The sequence below is a fragment of the Eumetopias jubatus genome, unplaced genomic scaffold (genome assembly GCF_037043125.1).
Source record: "Eumetopias jubatus isolate StellerSeaLion01/CBP00866 unplaced genomic scaffold, mEumJub1_p1.0 scaffold_1, whole genome shotgun sequence".
NCBI classification, from domain to species: domain Eukaryota; kingdom Metazoa; phylum Chordata; class Mammalia; order Carnivora; family Otariidae; genus Eumetopias; species Eumetopias jubatus.
Window position 1 is genome coordinate 127,247,208 of NW_028274807.1, and position 21,526 is coordinate 127,268,733.

The 21,526-nt window shown below is 36.8% G+C and overlaps 1 protein-coding gene across 1 annotated transcript in view; it reads left to right on the forward strand.

Moving 5' to 3' along the window:
- Positions 1 to 21,526, forward strand: part of ACAD11 (acyl-CoA dehydrogenase family member 11) — a 97,909-nt gene that overhangs the window by 65,307 nt on the left and 11,076 nt on the right. Inside the window, 4 exon segments of the mRNA XM_028099148.2 lie at positions 10,717 to 10,783; positions 11,603 to 11,688; positions 13,722 to 13,793; positions 14,671 to 14,825. Coding sequence (XP_027954949.1) covers positions 10,717 to 10,783; positions 11,603 to 11,688; positions 13,722 to 13,793; positions 14,671 to 14,825 — 380 coding nt within the window.

The following is a 21,526-nucleotide window of genomic DNA, read 5'->3' on the forward strand; positions in this document are numbered from 1 at the left end:
AAAGTCAGGACATACTCTTACAAGACAGTGATACGCAATTTGGAAATTCAAATATGATTAAATAAGCAAGGATAGTCAAGTGAATTCACCTTGATGATATAATCTGAGACTTTTTTTTTTTTTAAAGATTTTTATTGACAGAGAGAGACACAGCAAGAGAAGGAACACAAGCAGGGGGTAGTGGGAGAGGGAGAAGCAGGCCTCCCGCGGAGCAGGGAGTCCGATGCAGGACTCAATCCCAGGATCTGGGATCATGACCTGAGCCGAAGGCAGACGCTCAGTGACTGAGCCACCCAGGCGTCCCTAATCTGAGACTTTTTTAAACTTAATTTTGAAATATGTGAATGGTGGGATCTTTTCTCATTAAAATTTGGCAAGTGTGGCAGCTGAAACATCCTTCTTCTAGAGAGTCCTGTCAGAACTGATTGAAAAGTAGATTCCATTAAATTTGAAAGAACCCAAATTGTTTTAAAACAATTATATTTTAATCTTAAATACATTTTTACTTTACATGTATAATTCACAATATAGGATAGAGGGGATTAGAATTTTAAACTCTTAGTTTTATTGGTTTTAAAGTTTTAGAGCTAAGATTTCTAATTCTGCTTCTTATATGATCATGTTTTGAGGTGATTATTGCATTTCTAAAACATTAGCCAACACTAATGATAGGTATGTGAATATATAAGAAACTGTCATACTGGATGTGCAAAAACCTGGTTTTGGCAAAGTTTAAAGGCCAGAACTCTAAGGGAGTTCCATTTCTTGTGCGGTGGAGTTAGCACCTAAGATCGACCTCATAGATAACAATTAAACAGCTACAAAAAAAACAACTACCTGAAGATGCTGGGGAGTGACCCAAAGCAGGTTGATTTTGTAGCAGGGTCAAAATTTGGAAGATGAGACAGGCAGAAGGGCAGTTTTTCAGTTTTAGGCTTTGGCTTGGGGACACAGTGTGGTTTGAGAAAGCTGAAGTTTCTCTAGAAAACTCGGGTCTTTGTGTTCTGAGGAACTAGAAGACAGTGCCTGAAACAGCCATCACTGCTGAAAAATGAGGTTGTAGGGTGGGTATTCCAGAAAAGCAGAGAGCCAGAAAAGGAGAGCTCCAGGCTTCACCTGTAAACTTTGCCCAAGTCTCTGCTGACTCCTGAATCAAAATCATGCAGTCAACTGAAAGCACCTGCAGCTAAATAAAAAGAACTAAACTAAAATTTGATCTCTCACCCCACCTAAACTGAGACAGACTCTGCAGTTTGACTCTACCTAAGTTAAGAGCCTAATAAGACAAAAACATCAACATGCTTTGAAGGGATGTAACAGAATCCGGAGTCTTCAAAACAAAGAATCACAGTGTCCAGAATACAATTTAAAATTACTCACCAAATGAAGAGCCAGGAAAACATGACCCATTTCTAGGGGAAAGCCCACTCCCAAATGATTCAGATGTTGAAATTGTCAGACAAAGACTTAAGGCAGCCATTATAAATTTGCTCAATGAGGTTAAGAAAAAATAAAAAGAAAATACCAGAAGAGAAATATAATGAGGAACCAATTGGAAACATCAGAATTGAAAAGTAAAATATCTAGAAAAAAAAAAATCACTGAATGGGGTTAATAATATAATGGAGATGACAGAGGAAAAATTTAATGAACTTGAAGATAGACCAGTAGAAATTAATCAGTTTGAAGAATATATGGAAAAAAATTAACAGAGTCTTAGGAAGCTGTGGGACAATATCAAAAGGTATAAAATATGTATAGTTGGATTTCCAGAAGAAGAGAGAAGGAGAGAGAAGAACATACAGATAATAGAATATCATTCAGTGCTAAAAACAAATGAGCTACCAAGCCATAAAAAGACACGGAGTAACCTTAAATGCATATTAAGTGAAAAGGCTATGGTTTCAATTATATCACATTCTTGAAAAGGCAAAACTATGGAGACAGAAGATCAGTGGTTGCCAGGGGTTAGGAGTGAGGAGGGATGAATAGGTGGAGCATAGAGGATTTGGGTGGAAGGAAAATACTCTATGATATCATAACAATGGCTACATGTCATTATACATTTGTCCAAACCCATAGAATATACATTAGGAGTGAACTGTAATATACACCATGAACTTGGTGTGATAATGATGTGTCAAAATAGGTTTGTCAATTATAATAAATGTAGCATCCTCATGGGGGAGGTTGGTACAGAGGTCGCACATGGGGGCCATATATGGAAAATCTCTGTACCTTCCCTTCAATTTTCTGTGAACCTAAAGCAGTTCTAAAAGTCTCTCTTTTTCTCTCTTTGTGTCCATTTGTGTGTGTGTGTGTATGTATAAATTCCAGAAACTCCAAAATGCCATTTATTATTGGTTGATATAAAATAAGTATGTTTAACCTGAATTCACAGCCTTTGTTGTCTAATGTCAATGCACACCGGAGACTTTTTTTTTTTTTTTAAGATTTTATTTATTTATTCGACAGAGAGAGAGACAGCAAGAACAGGAACACAAGCAGGGGGAGCGGGAGAGGGAGGATCAGGCTTCCTGCAGAGCAGGGAGCCCGATGCAGGGCTCGATCCCAGGACCCTGGGATCATGACCTGAGCCGAAGGCAGACGCTTAATGCCTGAGCCACCCAGGTGCCCCAACACTGGAGACTTTTCAAAGTTTTGTAAAGTGTTCTGTTTGAACATTACATTTCTCTTGTATTTCTGAAAATGCTTGTATTTTTCCTCTCGTTAAAAACAGATTCATTCCTTTTTAATATCACAACTTTATATTTTATTTGAAATAATTGCATTTAGTAATATGATTGTGTTTCAAAAGCCCAGTGGGTAAAGAAAGTAGTTTTGCTCTTTATTTCATACAAAATACAGACAATAAATCATATATTTGGGGAAAAAAATAAGAGATAGTTTTGCCTAACATATTTGTTATCTGATTAGTGTGGCATCTAATGGCCAATTTAAGGTTGTTTTTTAAAATTTTTCCTGTTCCAGTGGCACTTGGGTGGCTTAGTTGGTTAAGTGTCTGCCTTCAGCTCAGGTCATGATCCCAGGGTCCTGGGATCTAGTCCCAAGTTGGTCTCAGCTCAGCTCAGCTCAGCGGGGAGCCTGCTTCTCCCTCTGCCTCTTCCCTCTGCTCGTGCTCTCTCTCTCTCTCAAATAAATAAATAAATTTTACCTGTTCCAGTTAGTTAAAAGGCTTCTCCCTTCCTTTCTAGCCATAGATGAAATCATCTACAGACATAGCTTTGGAAACGTTGTGGGTTCAGTTCAGATTACTGCATTAAAACAAATACTGCAGTAATGCAAGTCAAATGAATCTTTTGGTTTCCCAGTTCATATATGTTTACACTATATAGCAGTCTACTAAGTGTGTAATAGCATTATGTTTTAAAAAAAAGTACTTGCTTAGGGGCGCCTGGGTGGCTCAGTCATTAAGCATCTGCCTTCGGCTCAGGTCCTGATCCCAGGGTCCTGGGATCAAGCCCCACATCGGGCTTCCTGGTCAGTGGAAGGCCTGCTTCTCCCTCTCCCACTCCCCCTGCTTGTGTTCCCTCTCTCGCTGTGTCTCTCTGTCAAATAAATAAATAAAATCTTTAAAAAAAAAAGTACATGCTCCCATTAAACATCTGCCTTCGGCTCAGGTCATGATCCCAGGGTCCTGGGATCGAGCCCCACATTGGGCTACCTGCTCGGCGGGAAGCCTGCTTCTCCCTCTCCCACTCCCCCTGCTTGTGTTCCCTCTTTCCCTATCTCTGTCTGTCAAATAAATAAAATCTTTAAATAAATAAATAATTTTTAAAAGTACATGCTTAAAAAAATACTTTATTGCAAAAAAAGGGCTAGCCATTATCTGAGCTTTCAGCAAGTGGCAGTCTTTTTGCTGGGAGGGTCTTGCCTCGATGTTGATGGCTGCTGACTGATCAGGGTAGTGGTTGCTCAAGGTTGGGGTGACTAGAGCAATTTCTTATAATGAGACAACAGTGAAGTTTGCTGTCTCAGTATCCTTTCATGAATGATTTCTCTGTAGCATGATAGTAGAACTTCTTTCAAAATTGGAGTCAGTGCTCCCAAACCTGCCACTGCTTTATCATCTAAGTTTATGTAATACTCTCAATCCTTTATTGTCATTTGAACAATGTTCACAGCATCTGCACCAGAAGATTCCATCTCAAGAGACCACTTTCTTTGCTCATCCATAAGAAGCAACTCCTCATCCGTTAGTTTTATCATGAGATCGCAGCAGTTCAGTCCCATCTTCAGGCTCCACTTCTAGTTCTCCTGCTATTTCCACCACATCAGCACTTACTTCCCCCACTGAGTAAGTCATCCATGAGTGCTGGAATCAGCTTCTTCCAAACTCCTGTTAGTGGTGATATTTTGACTTCTTCCCATGAATCCCAAATGTTCTTAATGGCATCTAGAATGGTGAATCCTTTCCTAAAGGTTTTTAGTTACTTTGCCCAGATCCATCAGAGAAATCACTAGCTATGGCAGCTAAAGCCTTACAAAATGTATTTCTTAAATAGTAAAACTGGAAAGTTAAAATTATTCCTTGATCCATGGGCTGTAGAATGGACGTTGTGTCAGCAGGCATGAAAACAACCTGAATGTCATTGTACATCTTTTTCACAGCTCTTGGATGACCAGGTGCATTGTCAATAAGGAATAATATTTTGAAAGAAATCTTTTTTCTGAGCGGGAAGTCTCAACAGTGGGCTTAAAATATTCAGTAAACCATGTTGCAAACAGATGTGCTGTCATCCAGGCATCATTGTTCCATTTATAGAGCACAGGCACATTAGCTTTAGCATAATTCTTAAGGGCCTTAGGATTTTCCAAATGGTAAATGATCATTGGCTTCATAGTCACTAGCTGCATTAGCTCCTAACAAGAGAGTCTCCCTGTCCTTGAAGCTTGAAAGCCAAGCATTGATTTCTCTCCAGCTATGAAAGTCCTAGATGGCATCTTCTTCTAGCATAAAGCTGTTTTGTCTGCATTGAAAATCTTTTACTTAGCGCAGCCACCTTCATTAGTTATCTTAGCTCGATCTTCTGGATCACTTGCTGCAGCTTCTACATCAGCACTTGCTGCTTCACCTTGCACTTTGATGTTATGGAGATGGCTTCTTCCCTTTCACCTCTGGTGGCTTCAAACTTTTCTTCTGCAGCTTCCTCATCTCTCTCAGCCTTCATAGAACTGAAGAAAATTAGGGCTTAGCTCCGTATTTTACTTTGGCTTAAGGGAATGTTGTGGCTGGTTTGATCTTCTATCCAGACCACTCAAACCTTCTCTGTTTCAGTGATAAGGCTGTTTTGCTTCCTTAGCATTTGTGTGTTCACTGTAGTAGCACTTTTAATTTCCTTCAAGAATGTCTCCTTTGCATTTACAGTTTGGCTAACTGATGCAAGAAGCCTAGCATTTGGCCTATCTCAGCTTTCAACATGCCTTCCTCACTAAACTTAATCATTTCTAAAAGCATTTGATATAAGGTGATAGACATGCCACTCTTCTTTCACTTGGACACTTAGAGGCCTTAGTAGGGTTATTAAATTGGCCTAATTTCTAGTTGTGTCTCTGGGAATAGAAGGGCTTGAGGAGAGGGAGAGGGAGAGAGATGGGGGAACATTTGATTGATGGAGCAGTCAGAAGGTACACAGCATTTATCAATTAAGTTTGCAGTTTGGTATGGACATAGTTCTTGGTGCCTGAAAACAATTACAGCAGTAACATCAAAGATCACAGACTACCATAACAAATATAATAATAACGAACAAGTTTGAAATATTGCAAGAATTACCAAAATGTGACACAGAGACATGAGGTAAGCATATCCTGTTGGAAAAAATGGTGCTGATAGACTTGCTTCATGCAGGGTTGCCAATCTGTAAAAAAAACAAAATAAAAAAACCCTGTGTATCTGCAAAGTGCAATAAAGCGAAGCAAAGGGTGAATGCCAGAGTATGTATGTATGATTGTATGTTCTGATCTGTCTTTGGCATGGAGAAAGCAGTGTTGTGAGTCAAGCTCTAAATCTGTTTAAGATGTTTATTCTACTACCAGCCTAGAGATGAACAGAATCACCCATTTTAGGCACACTGCCTTCCATCCCCTACCCTCCCTTTCCCAGATGAAATCTATTTTTAGTGTTTTTATCAATTTGAGTACTTTGTAAGGCAGAGCATGTATATATGATTTCTGGAATTATGTATTATCACATAGGAGGAAGTGGGGAAATGCCCCACCTTATGCTTGGCAATGGCTTTTCCACAGCTGGCTGATTTAATAACATTCAGATTAAAAGGAGATAAGGAAAGAGGGAAAAAAACGTTCTGTTGTTTACTCAGCAGGTCTCTTAGTCTCCTTCTAACTGAGATCTACAGATTTGTTACAGGATGGTAGGGTAGTTCTTAAAAATGTTTTTAAAAGTAGCAGTAGTGGGGCACATGGTGGCTCAGTCAGTTAAGAGTCTGACTCTTGGTTTCAGCTCAGGTCATGGTCTCGGGGTTGTGAGATCAAACCCCACATTTGGCCTCCAAACTCAGCGTGGAGATTGCTTGAGATTCTCTTCCTCTCCTTTCCCTTCTGCCCCTCCCCGACTTGCATGCACTCTCTTTATCAAATAAATAAAATCTTTTAAAAAAAAGTAGTAGTAATTATTCAATTAGAAATGGTAACAAATTAGAGGATATCTAAGAGCATGCTATTTCCCATCCCTCCACACCCCAGTGTCATACCCTAGAGAAAACTCATTTAACATTTTCTATTTTTAGTTCTCTGGTTTCTCCTCTAATTTTAGACAAAATGCTTTTTTTCTCTCTCCCAATTTATTCATCTATTCATCCATTGACCCCCCAATTTGAATAATGATGATTTCACTCATTTGTACTATAACTCTCTGCCCTTTCCTAATTAGATATTGTTTTAAATTTTTGATTGATGACTTCTTAGACTTTGAAATGATCTCTAAATCTGTCCTCTACATCCTCATTTGACAGGATCTCTTCAAGATCCATTTTATAACATAAGAATACGAGTACTCTTACCCCTTTCTCTACCTTTTATCCTCCCTTCCATATCATACCTTATGTCAGCAACAGCTTCTACTTTTACATTGTCAGGATTACTAACATTTATGTTCTGTTTTGCAAAATCATGATTGACCACAGGATGACTCAAAACATTGAAAACCAACACAAAGCACTTGCCTTATAGGACTGTGTAAATATTGTTCAGTGGTGGTCTAAGTAGTATGTTAGATTTCATGTCCTCTAACAAATGCAGTATAATATCACCTTGGCCATTCCAAGAAGAGTGTTTCTAGCATCAAAGTCAATTAGAATAGCTTTTCTTATGCTGTATGTATTACTTAAATTCATGCCATATTTTAGTTGGTTTTATATTTGAATCATGGTTCACTTGTATATTTAAAAATTCGTTTCCTGGAGTTTCTAATTGCAATTTTTCTTTCACTGCATGATTTACTTATATCATATTATATCTGCTCCCCCTTACATATATACACATGTGCCTTTAAGTTGTACCTGTAATCATACTGAATTTTCCCTTTTCTGGAAACCTTTCTCTTAGAGTCTTTATTCTTCCTATTCCAGTCTGAACTGATTATCTTTTAGGCATACTTCAGTACAATTATCCTGGGATTTCCATATATTTTCTTTCCTAGGATCGACCATCTTTTGGACCCTATGCCTTTTTTTTTTAATTTATTTCCTTATTTTGCTTGAGTACATTCCTAACTTTTTAAGAAGAAATGCATAAGTAGATAAAATTATCTGAGATCTTGTGTGTCTGAATAGGTAGGTATTTATTTTGCCATCACAGAGATTGATACTATGGATGGGTATAGAATTCTAGATTGAACTCTTCATCTAGCATCCCTTGTTGCTGATGAGAAATCTGATGCAAGTCTAATTAATCCTCGTTTCTTTAGAGATGACTTGTTTTTTTTCTTTTTGAAACCCTTTAAGATTTTCTCTTTATTGTTGAAGTTTTGAAATGTCACAAGCATGTATCTAGAGATAGATTCTTCTTGTCAGTCAATGGCCCTTTTAATCTAAAGACTTTTTTTTTTTTCAGTTTTAGAGAACTTTCAAGTTTCTTTAATAAATTCTTCCCTTTTTCTCTCCTTTTTTGGACTGTTTTCTCTTTTTATTAGACCTCTTTTACTGTGATCTTAGGCTTCATATTTTTGCTCTAAGTGTCTCTTATCTTTGCTCTCTTGTTTTCAGCCTCTGACTTTTTCCTCTGCTCATGGGAAATTTTCTTGATTTGATTTTTAGTGCTTCTATTGAACTTTATGCTTAGCAGTCATATGTTAATCTCTAAGAGTTTTTATTTTCTTGTTCTCTGTTTGTTCCTGTTTCATAACATCCTTTTCTGGTTTTATGGCTGCAATACATTTGAATCTCTCCAATTACATCAACTAGAGTTTTTGTTGTTTGGTTTAACTCGTTTTGTTCTGTTTAGGTTCTCTCTGTTTCTTGTTTTATTTTATTCCTTTATGGTCAGTTTTACAGTTTATTTATTTTGGTCAGTCATTCTCTTTAATGCTGCAGACTCTCTTCTCATACAACAGATCCGTGGTTTTCTGGGCATACTTAAGAGAAAAGCGAGGGTAGATGGTGCAGTTTTTCACAGAGCTCTTTTCCAGCCATGTTTCTCTCCTAGGTGGGAATTATATAAAGAAAGTTTTGGTGGAGGAGGACTGGGACTCAGTTTAGAGTCACTGATGGGAAGCTAGTTTTCAAGCTACCGGCTCCAAGTCTCAGAATAATTTTATTCAGTTTTTTTGTAACATGCTACATACTTCTCTTTTTCAGGCTATGTGTCACATACCTGCCTATGGGAGGGCCACCTGGTACATCTGCCCACCTATAAATCTTGAATTAATTCACCTTTGGTAGCCTTGCTTCTCAGTCATACCTTCTGACTCTGAGACCAGAACCCTCTTCCTTTGCAGTTTTTTCATCATTTTCAAGACTCTGACTTCTCTGCCCATTTCACTGATCAGCTTGCCTCATCTGCTTCCTAGCTATTTATTAAAATCTTTCATCTGTTGGTGACCACCAACATCCCCAATCCTATGCCTCACCTTCTCTACTTTCTTTTCTGTTATGGCTGAGCCTTCATTATACTTTTATATATTTATTTCAGTGGAATCTCAGGAGTAATGGAGGACAAACAAATTTCTGCACTCTTGAATGTCTCCAAGTTGGTTTTAGAATATCTACCAAGAGGCGCCTGGGTTGTTCAGTCGATTGAGCATCCGACTCTTGATTTCAGCTCAGATCATGATCTCAGGGTCGTGGGATTGAGCCCTGAGTCGGGCTCCTCGCTCAGTGCAATGCCTGCTTAGGACTTTTTCTCTCCCCCTTCCTCTGCCTCTGCCCCTGCTCATGTGCATGCTCTCTAAATAAATAAATTGATTAAATAAATAAGCAAGCTACCAATTTGGTTTCCATTCTGAGCTCTAGCAAATTCTAGATTGGTGTTTCTTTATCTCTGTTTGCCTTGGTCTCTATTTCTTGCCTAATCAACATTTACAACCTTTTATTACAGTATATTGTTATAATTGTTCTATTTTATTGGTTGTTAATTCTTACTATGTCTAAGTTATAAATTAAACTTTATCATAGTTGTGTTTGTATAGGTAAAAGCAGTATATATAGGGATTGGCCCAGTCACAGTCTAAGGCATCTATTGGGGATCTTGGAACATATCCCTTGTGGATAAGGGGGCACTGCTGTATTTGACATAATTCCCAATAGTTCTCATTGAATGTTCATATGATTTCAGATCCTTGAAACCATTTTTTTATAAGAAGTTAGAAAAAAGAAGCTGATAATTTGTTTAAAGGCTTTGTACGGATGTGTTTAACTTAGTCTGGCCCTGTGGTGTGTGGCCTTGTAATTAGAAAGCCAGTTAAATGGTAGTTTCCCTGAGGGACCAGATGCTTAACAGGTGAAAAAGAAATATAGTTTTTGTAAGAAGGCCCCTTTGGGGAATTGCCATAGAGCTCTGAACTGTAATAAAATAAAAGTTTGCATTAAAATGGAAAGAACTTTATATTTCAAATTCCCAACCTTTAATAAAAAAATGAGAACCTAGGCTTACTGACGGTGGAATCAGAGCCTTATATATGTGGACAACTCCAAGCAAATAATCCTCAGCTGCTCCTTAGTATGTCTTGACCAAATGGTATAGTCAGGATATGTACTGAGATCCTCAGACCAACTCACCTTCACCCAACTCCATGGTGGGGGAAATGAGGTCTTTCTCAGCCACTGGCTGGGTAGTTAATACCATATGAGTTGTAGTACTTTATTGCTCATATGTCAGAAAACAGGAGATCTAAACAGGAGGAAATATGCTAGAAGAATTTCACAGCCTTTCTGACATGCTGAAATGAGTATGAATGGGAGACCCGTCACTTTATCTAAGGGTTGCAGCTGTTTGTAGATTCGACTTCTGGTTATATTTGTGCAGCAGCTCTCATTGATGGAGTCTACTCTTGGCTTTGCCTGGTCATTTTTCTTCGATGATGTACAGTTTTGCACATAAGCATTTTTTAATGAATCAAGGGTTTTCTTCCTATTTTTTTGCCAGATAAACTTGGAAGGATTATAACTTTTAGGGTGAAATGTCAGACTAAAAATTTCTTTTTATGATGTATTCTGCTCATTTTCCCCCTGGTTTTAGGAGCTGGAAATCCAAAGTGCACAATTGCAATTGTTTTGGGAAGAACCAAAAATGCCTCTGCAACCAGGTAATAAAATAATTGTGATTGAGAAATCTATTTGGGAATAAGAATTGCTCTTTCTACCCACGTAATTTACTTACAATGCACCATTTGGTTGGGGTGCCTGGGTGGCTCAGTCAATTAAGTGTCCAACTATTGATTTCCACTCAGGTCATGACCTCAGGGTTGTGAGACTGAGTCCTGTGTAGGGCTCTGCACTGGGCATGGAGCCTGCTTAAGATTCTCTCTCTCCCTCTGCCTCTCCCACCCCTCTGTCTCTTCTTCCCTCTCTAAAAAGATTTTTTTTTAATGCACCATTTGGACTTACAAGTCATAATAATATAAAATATTAGATTAAATATTTGTATTTCACAGTGATTTCACTATAAGATTATATTTAAGAAACATTTTAGGGAGTGTTGCTCTATGTTCTTCACTGTGGAATTTCCTGTATTAAAAAGTGTTGCTGAATCCTGAAAGCTGTTTGGATCAGATTATAAAACATATAAAAATTTTCAGGACTGTCTATAAGTAATTAAGTGATTAGATATATAGATCAAAGGCCATACAGTCTTGCAACATTTGATATTGTGTATCAGTTCCCAGTTTCCATTGCTGAGCAATGAGAAGCCTCAAATAACTTATTTTCAAATCATTGTTACTGTTCCAGATCACAGCCTGCATCCAACTCTGCTTGATGTATATCTTTTACACAATTCCCATTCCAGACATCATTGCTTACATGATTACATAACAACAAAAAAATGACAATTGCAACTCCACCTAGCATCTGTTTTATTTTTCCACTTAGCACACTTTTCCTAACATCTGTTTTTCTTTAACCAGATACAAACAACACAGCATGGTTCTTGTTCCTATCAACACACCTGGAGTAGAAATAATAAGACCTTTGTCAGTTTTTGGCTACATGGGTAAGTACTCAACCAACATGAGTGTGCATTAGCAAGCAGGATGACTGGAATATGCAGTAACACTGAAGTGAACAGATAGCGTTATAATGTAGGAGATGTGTTCTTAGAAATCCTTTGGTGCTGACAACTGTCTTAGTATAAATGCCAGTGGAACTCAGAGCAAATAAAGAGAAGTGATGTAGCACTGGACCTCATTTTGTTTACTTTTGGGAAAGGGTAGATGGTATTCAAGGAACAGCAACTAAGACTGCTGTGTCTGTTATCCAGGAGAATGGATTAATGAAATAGACTTAGAAAAATTAAATCTAAGTAATCCACAATAAAATTCACTTTTTTTTTTTTTTTGTAAGAGAGAGAGAATGGGGGTAGGGGACAGAGGGGGAGAAAGAGAATCTTAAATAGGCTCCACGCCCAGGGCGTAGCCCAATGAGGGGCTTGATCTCACGACCCAAAGATCATGACCCAAGCCAAAATCAAGAGATGGACGCTTAACTGACTGAGCCACCCAGGCACCCCAATAAAATTCATTTTTGTCTTCAAGTTTAGCTTTCTTAACCAATCAAACTACAAAAGCTATTACTAAGCAATGAGTTTTGACTGATTTGAATGCAAAACTTTTCCTTCCTTCTGTCCTTTGGGTGGAATTTCTAAAAAGCAAGAATACTTTTGTTTCCTGCCACCCACCTCAGGCTCATGTTCATTGTTCCCTTGCTGCTCAAGTCATTGACTCAACCAGTATTTATTGAGGGCTGACCACTGTTCTAGGTGCTTAGAATACATTAGTGAACACAATAAGCTAGGATCTCTGCCCTCACCGAGCTTACATGCTAGGGGAAGGAGACAGTAGCAATAACTACAAACACGTAAATAAGTATATTATAGCAAGTCAGCAGGTAAATGCTATGGAAAAGTTTATTGAACCTGATCCACGTGATCTTCTGTGGTGACCCTGGCTTTCTCTTTATTGTTGAATATGGCTAATAAAAATGTTCAAGTAGCAGATGTAAGACTTGGAGTTTTTATAGAATATTTGACATCACCTTCCATAGGATGCAGCTGTAGAATACACCCATAAATTAAGTGTAGTTTGCAGGATGGTGAGGAACAAGCTCACTAGAGCAAATTGTGCAGTGGGATTTGTTAGGTTGCAGAGCAATGGCCTGAAAACCCCCAAAATGGATTTATAATTTAAGTTGCCTGGAAATCACCTCCATTGCAGTACCTGTGTTTGAATTTTCTGTGAGACAAATTCACCAGCACCCTCTCCAACTCCCATGCCCAAGGCCAAAAGAAACAGGGAGAAGGTTGATTATTAATGTCTATTCTGACAGGAAAAGGGTGTGGAGTTAGCATGAGATTATCTCCAGAACTTGATGTGGGTGGGTGGGGAGCAGGAGGAGGGGTAGGCGGTATGATATAAAGACAAAAGTGTTCCCAGCCTCCATGAAATGCCAACATTTCCAAGAGGCAAACACGTAGTGAACAAGCCTGGACTGGGAGTAAACATACCTCAAGGTCCAGTCTCAGCTTTGTCTTGAATGCTCAGCCTGCTCTGTCCCTTCCAGGAGGGTCTTTGCATCTTCAGGCTTTGATTTACACAAAGATAAAATAAGAAACTTGAATTACATTACTCACTTTCAATTTTTGAACTGTTGGAAGCTTTTTTTTTCCCCAAGCAAAATTTTCTATGGAAGCCCATATATTAAAAATCTCAAAGAAGAATCAATAATAAAATAATAAGATAATCTGATTGGATCTGTGAAGTCACCTTCCATTTTAGTAACTCTACAACTTCAGAAAATGAATTTGAAACTCTAGATCAAATGATTTCTAAAATCTCTTCTAAGTGGAACAGTTGAAGAGTTTTCTGGGCTATGGGATCCTAGGGGTTCAGAACTCAGGGTCTGCCTAGGAATATATGAGGCTTTTAAGTCCTACTTCTGAGTAATTTCTTTGAGTAATTATTAATTATATATGAATATTTTTTGATCAATTCATTTTGATCTTTAAAATTATATTTTCTCTTTTTATAGATAATTTCCATGGAGGACATTTTGAGATCCATTTTAATCAAGTACGAGTTCCTGTCACCAATTTAATACTAGGTGAGATAAGTTAGAAAAATGATTCTCCAGTACTGTGTACTAAAATATTTTCAGGCCTAAATCTGGAAAAGATAGGAAATGAATCTTGATTTAGATACTTTTCCCTCTTACCCCATTTGTAAGGGAACATTTTTTCATGGTGGGTTTCTTGCATGGAACAATATTTTATTTAAGTGTTTGATATGGTTTTATATATCACATCAATTGAAAACATAGCTAAATACAAAAAATGTACAAGAGCAACATACTTTTTCCTAAAACGTGACTTTCAGGCCTCTACTTGTTTTAAGAAAGCCTCAGTGTACTTTCTGAATTCAAGTTTTATATATAAACACATTAGAAGCCTAAATAACTTTGCATACTGAATGCCTGGAATGACTTCATCCTCTTGCTTATTGGAATCCTACCCAACCTTCAGAGAACATCTCAGGTGGCACTTCTTTCGGAAAGGTTTTGTGTTCTTCACCCCATCCACTCAACAAGCCCCTGCTGCCTGCCAGGCCCTCAGGATACAATCTGTCTCCCCTTTGCCTTTCTTTGTTCTCCTCCGATCCCTTATCCCTAGCATCCTTGTCCCCACTTCTGGATTCTGAATTCCTAGTGGAGGGACTATGTCTTACCTACCTTTGTAACCACTGCAGCACTTATAAAATACATGCACAGTTAGAGACAGTTCTTAAATTGGATTAAAATGTTTAACAGTGGTGGTTTAAAAAACATAGAAATCAAAGTTCCATAAATAATAAACGTTATTATAGAGCTTTTTCCCTACCGGAATGCCATTCTCATTGAGGGGGCAGCTCATCATATTTCAAAATTTGTGTAAATAACGAAGTGTGGGCTATGGCCACTTTCATGTTTCCTTTCTTTCTTACAGGTGAAGGTAGGGGATTTGAAATTGCCCAAGGCCGCCTTGGACCCAGCAGAATCCATCACTGTATGAGAACAGTAGGAGTGGCAGAACGCGCTTTGCAGATTATGTGTGAACGGGCAACACAAAGGGTGGCCTTTAAGAAGAAACTGTTTTCACATGTAAGGATGATTACTTATTTGAATTTATTGTAGCCCGATGCACTCACTGACCTTGAAACAAAACAGCATTATTTGATCATAGGGAGATCTCCTCTACATAAATAAGATGCTTTTTTTCCACAAAGTATATTTGTCTGTACTTAAATGTAGTTTGATGAGAGATCTTTAACTTTGTAAGGTTAATTCCTCATGTGCTTCAACACAGCACAGAGTATGGACAATTCCTTCAACTTTCTCAGACTCATGTTCTCTAGAGAACCCAGTACATAAGCACTCTCTGTGGATATGAGAGAGCTGGCATAGGGAAGGGGGATTTGCCTTGTTCTTTGGTTTTCTGAAGGGAATTAGTAATACATGAGGAATAGGAAAATAACCTAAAACTCAGTGAAAGGAGAGAGATCTAAAAATGGAATGGACTGCTTCTGTAGGAAGTGAGTTCCCTGTTACTGGAGAAATGCAAGTAGAAATGAGACCAGTATTTGGTGGGATGTTCATGATTTTTTGAATTCCCATCTATAAATTAAGTACTACAGAGTCTGTTGTTTACAAAGCACAATAAACAATATAGTTACATGTGGGCGATATAACCAAAATTAGAGAATATTTATCAAGAGGGAAAAGAAGTTGTAATTCTGACTTCCTTGGAAAACTTTATAAGTGGGATATTCAAATCATCTCCCAAAAGCCCTTCTAACTTTTAAGAAGGCAAGAAAAACTGTTTTTAAATACTCAGTACTTAGGATTGCTAACATTTTAGTGTTAGGTCATACTTGGGGTGATAAAATTGTATTTGTGTTTGCTGGACATGGATATTTTAGTACATTGGTCCCCTTGTAAAGTACCTTTGTGAGCATCTTTTAAAATTTCATAGTATATTTTTTACCTTAAATTCCTATAGGCTGTGTTTGCTTTTTGTGAAATATTATTCAGCATATCTGTGATTTAGTTGTAACACTGTTCTTACAGAAAAATACGGCCTGTTTTATGGCGCACACCTAGGAATAATTTGTGGGGAACCCCTTTGGTATATGGGAGGGCAAGGAGTTCAGCTGTGGATGGACACTGTGGGAGGAAGTAAGAAGGTGTGAACTTTTGGGACCGTGGATACAACTCCATGCTACTCTGAGTAGGAGCTAGAGTTGCTCGTGGCATTAGTTTCCCTTCCTATACTTTTCTCTTTTCAAGATTGCCGCCCAAACCCTGGAGCAGGATGCAGCAAGGACACGGAGAGGTTGATACACAGACATCTTGAACACATAAAAGTACTCTCCTTAAGTTTCATGAGAGATACTTTTAACACTGTACTAGAGGGAAATTTCCCACCTGCTTTTTGTAAGTTAATGTATCAAGCAGAACAAGCCTGAGCTTTTCAAAAATATGCCTCCCTTCACTGGAAACTTCTTGCATTTGGCACAAAGAAAATGATCTGGCAGAAGCAAAAGAGATGTGGAGGCATGTCATAAACAAAAATCTGAGCCAGATTTTTTTTTTCAGTTTGTGTAAGTAACATTCCATTTCCCTGAATTTGGAGACTCTTTCCAGCTGCCTTCTAAATTATTCCAGGCACTAAAGCAAAAAGTTCTATATCAAAATAATGTCTTAGTAAATAAATACGGCAACTCCTTAGAGCACTCATTTTCTGCCCACTGAATGCTTTTCAGCAAATCTAGGGTTGGTAGAGACCCAACGGAGAACACTTTCCCTTATTCAAAAGCTAAGAAATAAATGTATTTGTGATCTGTTCATGAAGTTATAATCACCTAGCTTTACAGTCATCAAAAAGATATTTACTGCCGGGGCTTGTCTGGAGTTGTTACCTTGTTTCAACCTCCAGAGTCATCCAATAGACTCAACTGTAGTTTGAGCCACAAATGTAATTTAAAATTTTCTAGTAACTGAACGTTAAAAAAAAAGGCTTTAAATAAAAAAAAAATTTCTAGTAGCTACATTTTTTAAAAGTAAAAGAAATGATGAAATCGATTTTTATAATCTATTTTATTTAACCCAGTATATCCAAAATGTTATCATTTCAACATGAAATCAATATAAAAAGATTAAGGTATTCTTCATTCTTTTTTAAAAACTACTGATTTTTCTAAATTGGGTGTATATTTCACACTTATGAAACATCTCAATTCAGACGAGGCATATTTCAAATGTTCAGTAGCCACATGTGGTTATTAGCAGCTATTATGTTGAATGTTACTGTTATAGGGAAACTGATCAAATATCCACTGTTTAAGAAAGGTACTAGAGCAAACATAAAACCAAGCATAAAAATGACTGTGGAAGGTTAATGTGGCTCAAATAATAGCACTGTAATTGGCTGCTGGTGAGACTTAACAGATACTGTTCTCCACTGTAAACAACAGTTCTGTGACTAGGAATGGGAACAACAACAACAAACCCTTTATGGCCAACCAGAAGCATCTGTCATTGTCTCCTGAGTTTCACTGCTGAATCCTGAAGTTTGCTTGCTTGTGGGATTTATGATAAGGTTTGGTCTCTGTATTCTCCACTTACCTCCCCACTTCTCTTCCAAATCTTGACCAATCGAGAAAACTCACTAAGACAATTAAGAAGCAAGTACCAATTTTTTAAAATAAAAATTTTATTTTGAAATTATTGTAGATTCACATGTAGATGTAAAAAGTAATACAGAGAGATTCCTTATACCCTTTCCTAAGTTTCTCCCAATGGTAACATCTTGCCAAACTACAGTACAACATCAGAACCAGGTTATTGTCACTGATATATTCAAGATATAGAACATTTTCATTGCCACAAGGATCCCTCATCTTGTCCTTTAATGGCAACACCCACTTCCTCATTCTCATCACCTCCTCATTAACCCCTGGTAATCTTTAATCTGTTCTTCATTTTTGAATTTTATCATCTCAAGAATGGAATCATACAGTATATAAACTTTTGGGGTTGGTGTTTTGCACTCAGCGTAATTCTTTGGAGATTCATCCAGGTTATGTGTATCAATAGTTGGTTCCTTTTTTATTACTGGGTGGTATTCCTTGGTGTGGATTATCACAGTTTAACTGTTTACCTGATGAGGGATATCTGGGTTGTTTCCTGTCTGTGGATGTTACAAATAGAGATCCTATAAACATTCACATACAGGTTTTTGTGTGAACATGTCTTTATTTCTCTGGGATTAATGCCCAAAAATGCTGGGTCATATGGGGAGTAGCTTGTTCAGTTTTTAAAGAAATCACCAAACTCTTTTCCAGAGTAGCTAAACTGTTTTTCATTTTCACCAGCTGTGTATGAATGATCCACTTTCTCCACATCCCCACCAGCATATGGTGTTGTCACTATTTGGTTTTTTTGTTTTTGTTTTTGTTTTTTAAGCCATCCGATAGATTTATAGTGATATCTCATTGTGGTTTTAATTTATATTTTCCTAATGGCTAGTCATGTTGAACATCTTTTCATGTGCTTATTTGCCGTCTTATATCCTCTTTGGTTCACATCTTATGTCCATGTTCTACCCGAATTTTGTGTGTGTGTGTGATTTTTTAACTGTTGAGTTTGGAGAGTTCTTCATATATTCTAGATAATGTCCTTTGCCAGTATTGACTTGCAAATATTTTCTCCCTCTCTGTAGCTTATCTTTTTATCCCCTTAACAGGGTCTTTCACAGACCAAAAGTGTTTCATTCTGAGGAGCTCTAATTTGTCAGTTTTCCTTTTATGGATTGTGTTTTTAGTCTCAAGTCTGGGAACACTTTGCCTAGCCCTAGAGCCTGAAGATTTTCTCCTATAATTTTTCTCTAAAAGTTTTACATTTGAATCTGCAATCTATTTTGAGTTAATTTTTGTATAAGGTATGAGAATTAGGTCAAAGTATATTTCTTTGCCTATGGATGTTCACATGCTCCAGCACCATTTGTTGAAAAGGCTATCCTTCCTTAACTGAATTGTTTTCACACCTTTCTCAAAAATCAGTCAGGCATATTTGTGTGGGTCTATTTCCAGGTTCTCTGATCTGTCCTTTTATCTATGTCTTCCCCTCTGCCAATACCACACAGTCTTGATTACTATAGTTATATATCAGTCTTGAAATCAGGATGACTGATTCATCTCACTTTATTCTCTTTCAAAATTATTTCAGCTATTCTAGTTCCTTTGCCTTTCCATATAAATTTTAGGATAATCTTATCTATATCTTTAAAAAAAAATCCTCTTGGGATTTTGATAGGAATTGTGTTAAACCTATATATCAGTTTAGGAAGAACTGACATCTTTATTACATTGTGTCATCTAATCCGTGAACACAGTATGTCTCTCCACTCATTTAGCTTTTCTTTGATTTCTGTTATTGTCTCTGTGCAGCTTTCAGCATACAAATCCTATGTGTGTTTTGTTATATTTACATCTAAGTATTTTAGTTTTTTGTGATTATAAATGATATTGTGCATTTAATTTCGGTGTTCATTACTAGTATATATAAATATATATATATGTATATATAACTATATGTAAATATAATTGATTTTTGTATGTTTATCTTGTATTCAGCGACCTTGCTGAACTCACTTATTAGTTTTGTAGATCAGGTTTTTTTTGTAGACCATGATGTTATCTGTAAATAAGAGAAAGTCTTATTTCTTCCTTTCAGATACATATATATTTTGTTTCCTTGTCTTGCCTCATTGCACTAGCTAGAACCTCCAGCGCTATATTGAATAAGAAAGGGGAGAGTGAATTATCCTTGCTTGTTCTCAATCTTAGGGGAACATTAAATATAATGTTAGCTGTAGGTTTTTTAGATATTCTTTGTCGAGTTTCCCTCTATAATTAGTTTTCTGAGAATTTTTATCTTTTATCGTGAATGAATTGAATTTTGTCAAATAACTTTTCTGCATTGGTTTATACAACCATGGATTTTTCTTCTCTAGCCTTGTTAATATGGTAGAGTACGTTGATTGATTTTCAAGTACTGAACCAGCTTTGCATCCTTGAAATAAACCCTACTTTGTCATGGTGTGTAATTCTTTTATATATTTTGCTGAGTTCTACTTGCTAATGTTTTGTTAAGGATTTTTGCATGTGAATTCATGAAGGATGTTGGTCAGTAGTTTTTTTTTTTTGTTTGGTTTTTTGTACTGTCTTTATCTGCTTTTGATATTAGGATAGTATTGTCTTTACAAAAGGATGTGGGAAGTGTTCCCATCTCTTTTACTTTTTGAAAGAGATTGTTTAGATTGGTATTAATTACTCTTTAAACATTTGGTAGAATCTCTAATGAAACTATTTAGGCCTGGAGATTTGGGGTTGGAGGGGTAGTTTTTTAAAGATTAATTTCCTTAATAGTTACAGGGCTATTTAACTTACCTATTTTACATTGGATGAGTTGTGGTTGTTTGTATTTTTTGAGGGAGTGGTCCATTTTATCTAAGCTGTCACATTTATTGTTTAGAGATGTTCACAATAATCTTCTGTTACTCTATTGATGTTTGCAGGGTCTTTAGTGATATATCCCGTTTCATTCTTGACATTAGTAATTTGTGCCTACTTTTTCCTTTGTTAGTCTTGCTAGAGGTCTGTTGCTTTTACTGATCTTTTCAAAGAATATAAAATGTATTAACTATTAATTTACAAAACTATAAAATATGATAATTGTTATATTAGGGCTTAATATTAACAAGATATTTGTTTCATTGATTTTTCTCTTTTTTTGATTTTATTGATTTCTGCTCTTTGTTATATACTTCCTTTTGCTTTCTTTGTATTTATTTTGTTTCTTAAAATGGTAGCGTGGATTATTGATTTGAGACTTTTCCTCTTTTCTAATGTGTGTTTTTTAGTGCTATAAATTTCCCTCTCAGTACTGCTTTACCTGCATCCCACAAATTGTGATATATTGTGTTTTCATGTTAATTCAGCTCAGCGTATTTTTCAATTTCCTTTGAGACTCTTCTTTGACACGTGAATTATTTAAGAGGTGTGTTACTTAGTTTCCAAGTGTTTGGAGATTTTCCTGTTACTCTGTTCTTAATTTTAGTTTGATCCCATTGTGGTTACAGAAGAAACTGTATTATTTCATTTCTTACAAATTTGTTGAGATTTGTTTTATGGCTCAGGATATGGTTTATCCTACTATATGTTTGAGGACACTTGAAAAAAATGTGCATTCTGTTGGGTGGAATGTTCTATAAATGTCTATTAGATCCTGTTGCTTGATGATGATGTTGAATTCCTCTATATTCTTGCTGATTTTCTGTCTAGTTGTTCTATCAGTAGTTGGGAGAGGGATATTGAAGTCTCCAGCTAGGATTGTGAATTTGTTTAGTGCTCCTTTCATTTCTATCAGTTCTTGTTTTACATATTCAGCAGCTCCATTGTTTGATACATACACATTTAGGATTGCCACTTCTTGATGGATTTACCCTTTTATCATTGTATAATGACCCTCTTGTCTTTGGTAATTTTCTTTGTTCAGATGTCTGCTTCATCTGAGAGTAATATAGCTAGTCCTGCTTTCATTTGATTATGTTTGCATATTACATAGTTTTTATTTATTTTGTTTTGTTTTCATTTTGCTTATATCATTATATTTGAAGTGAATTTCTTCTGGTTGGCACCTAGGTGTGTCATGTTTTTTAATCCACTCTGTCAGTCTTTGTCTTTGTAATAATTCATGTTATGGCTTAAGTGTGCATTTAATTTTTTGTTTTGTGTTTGTTC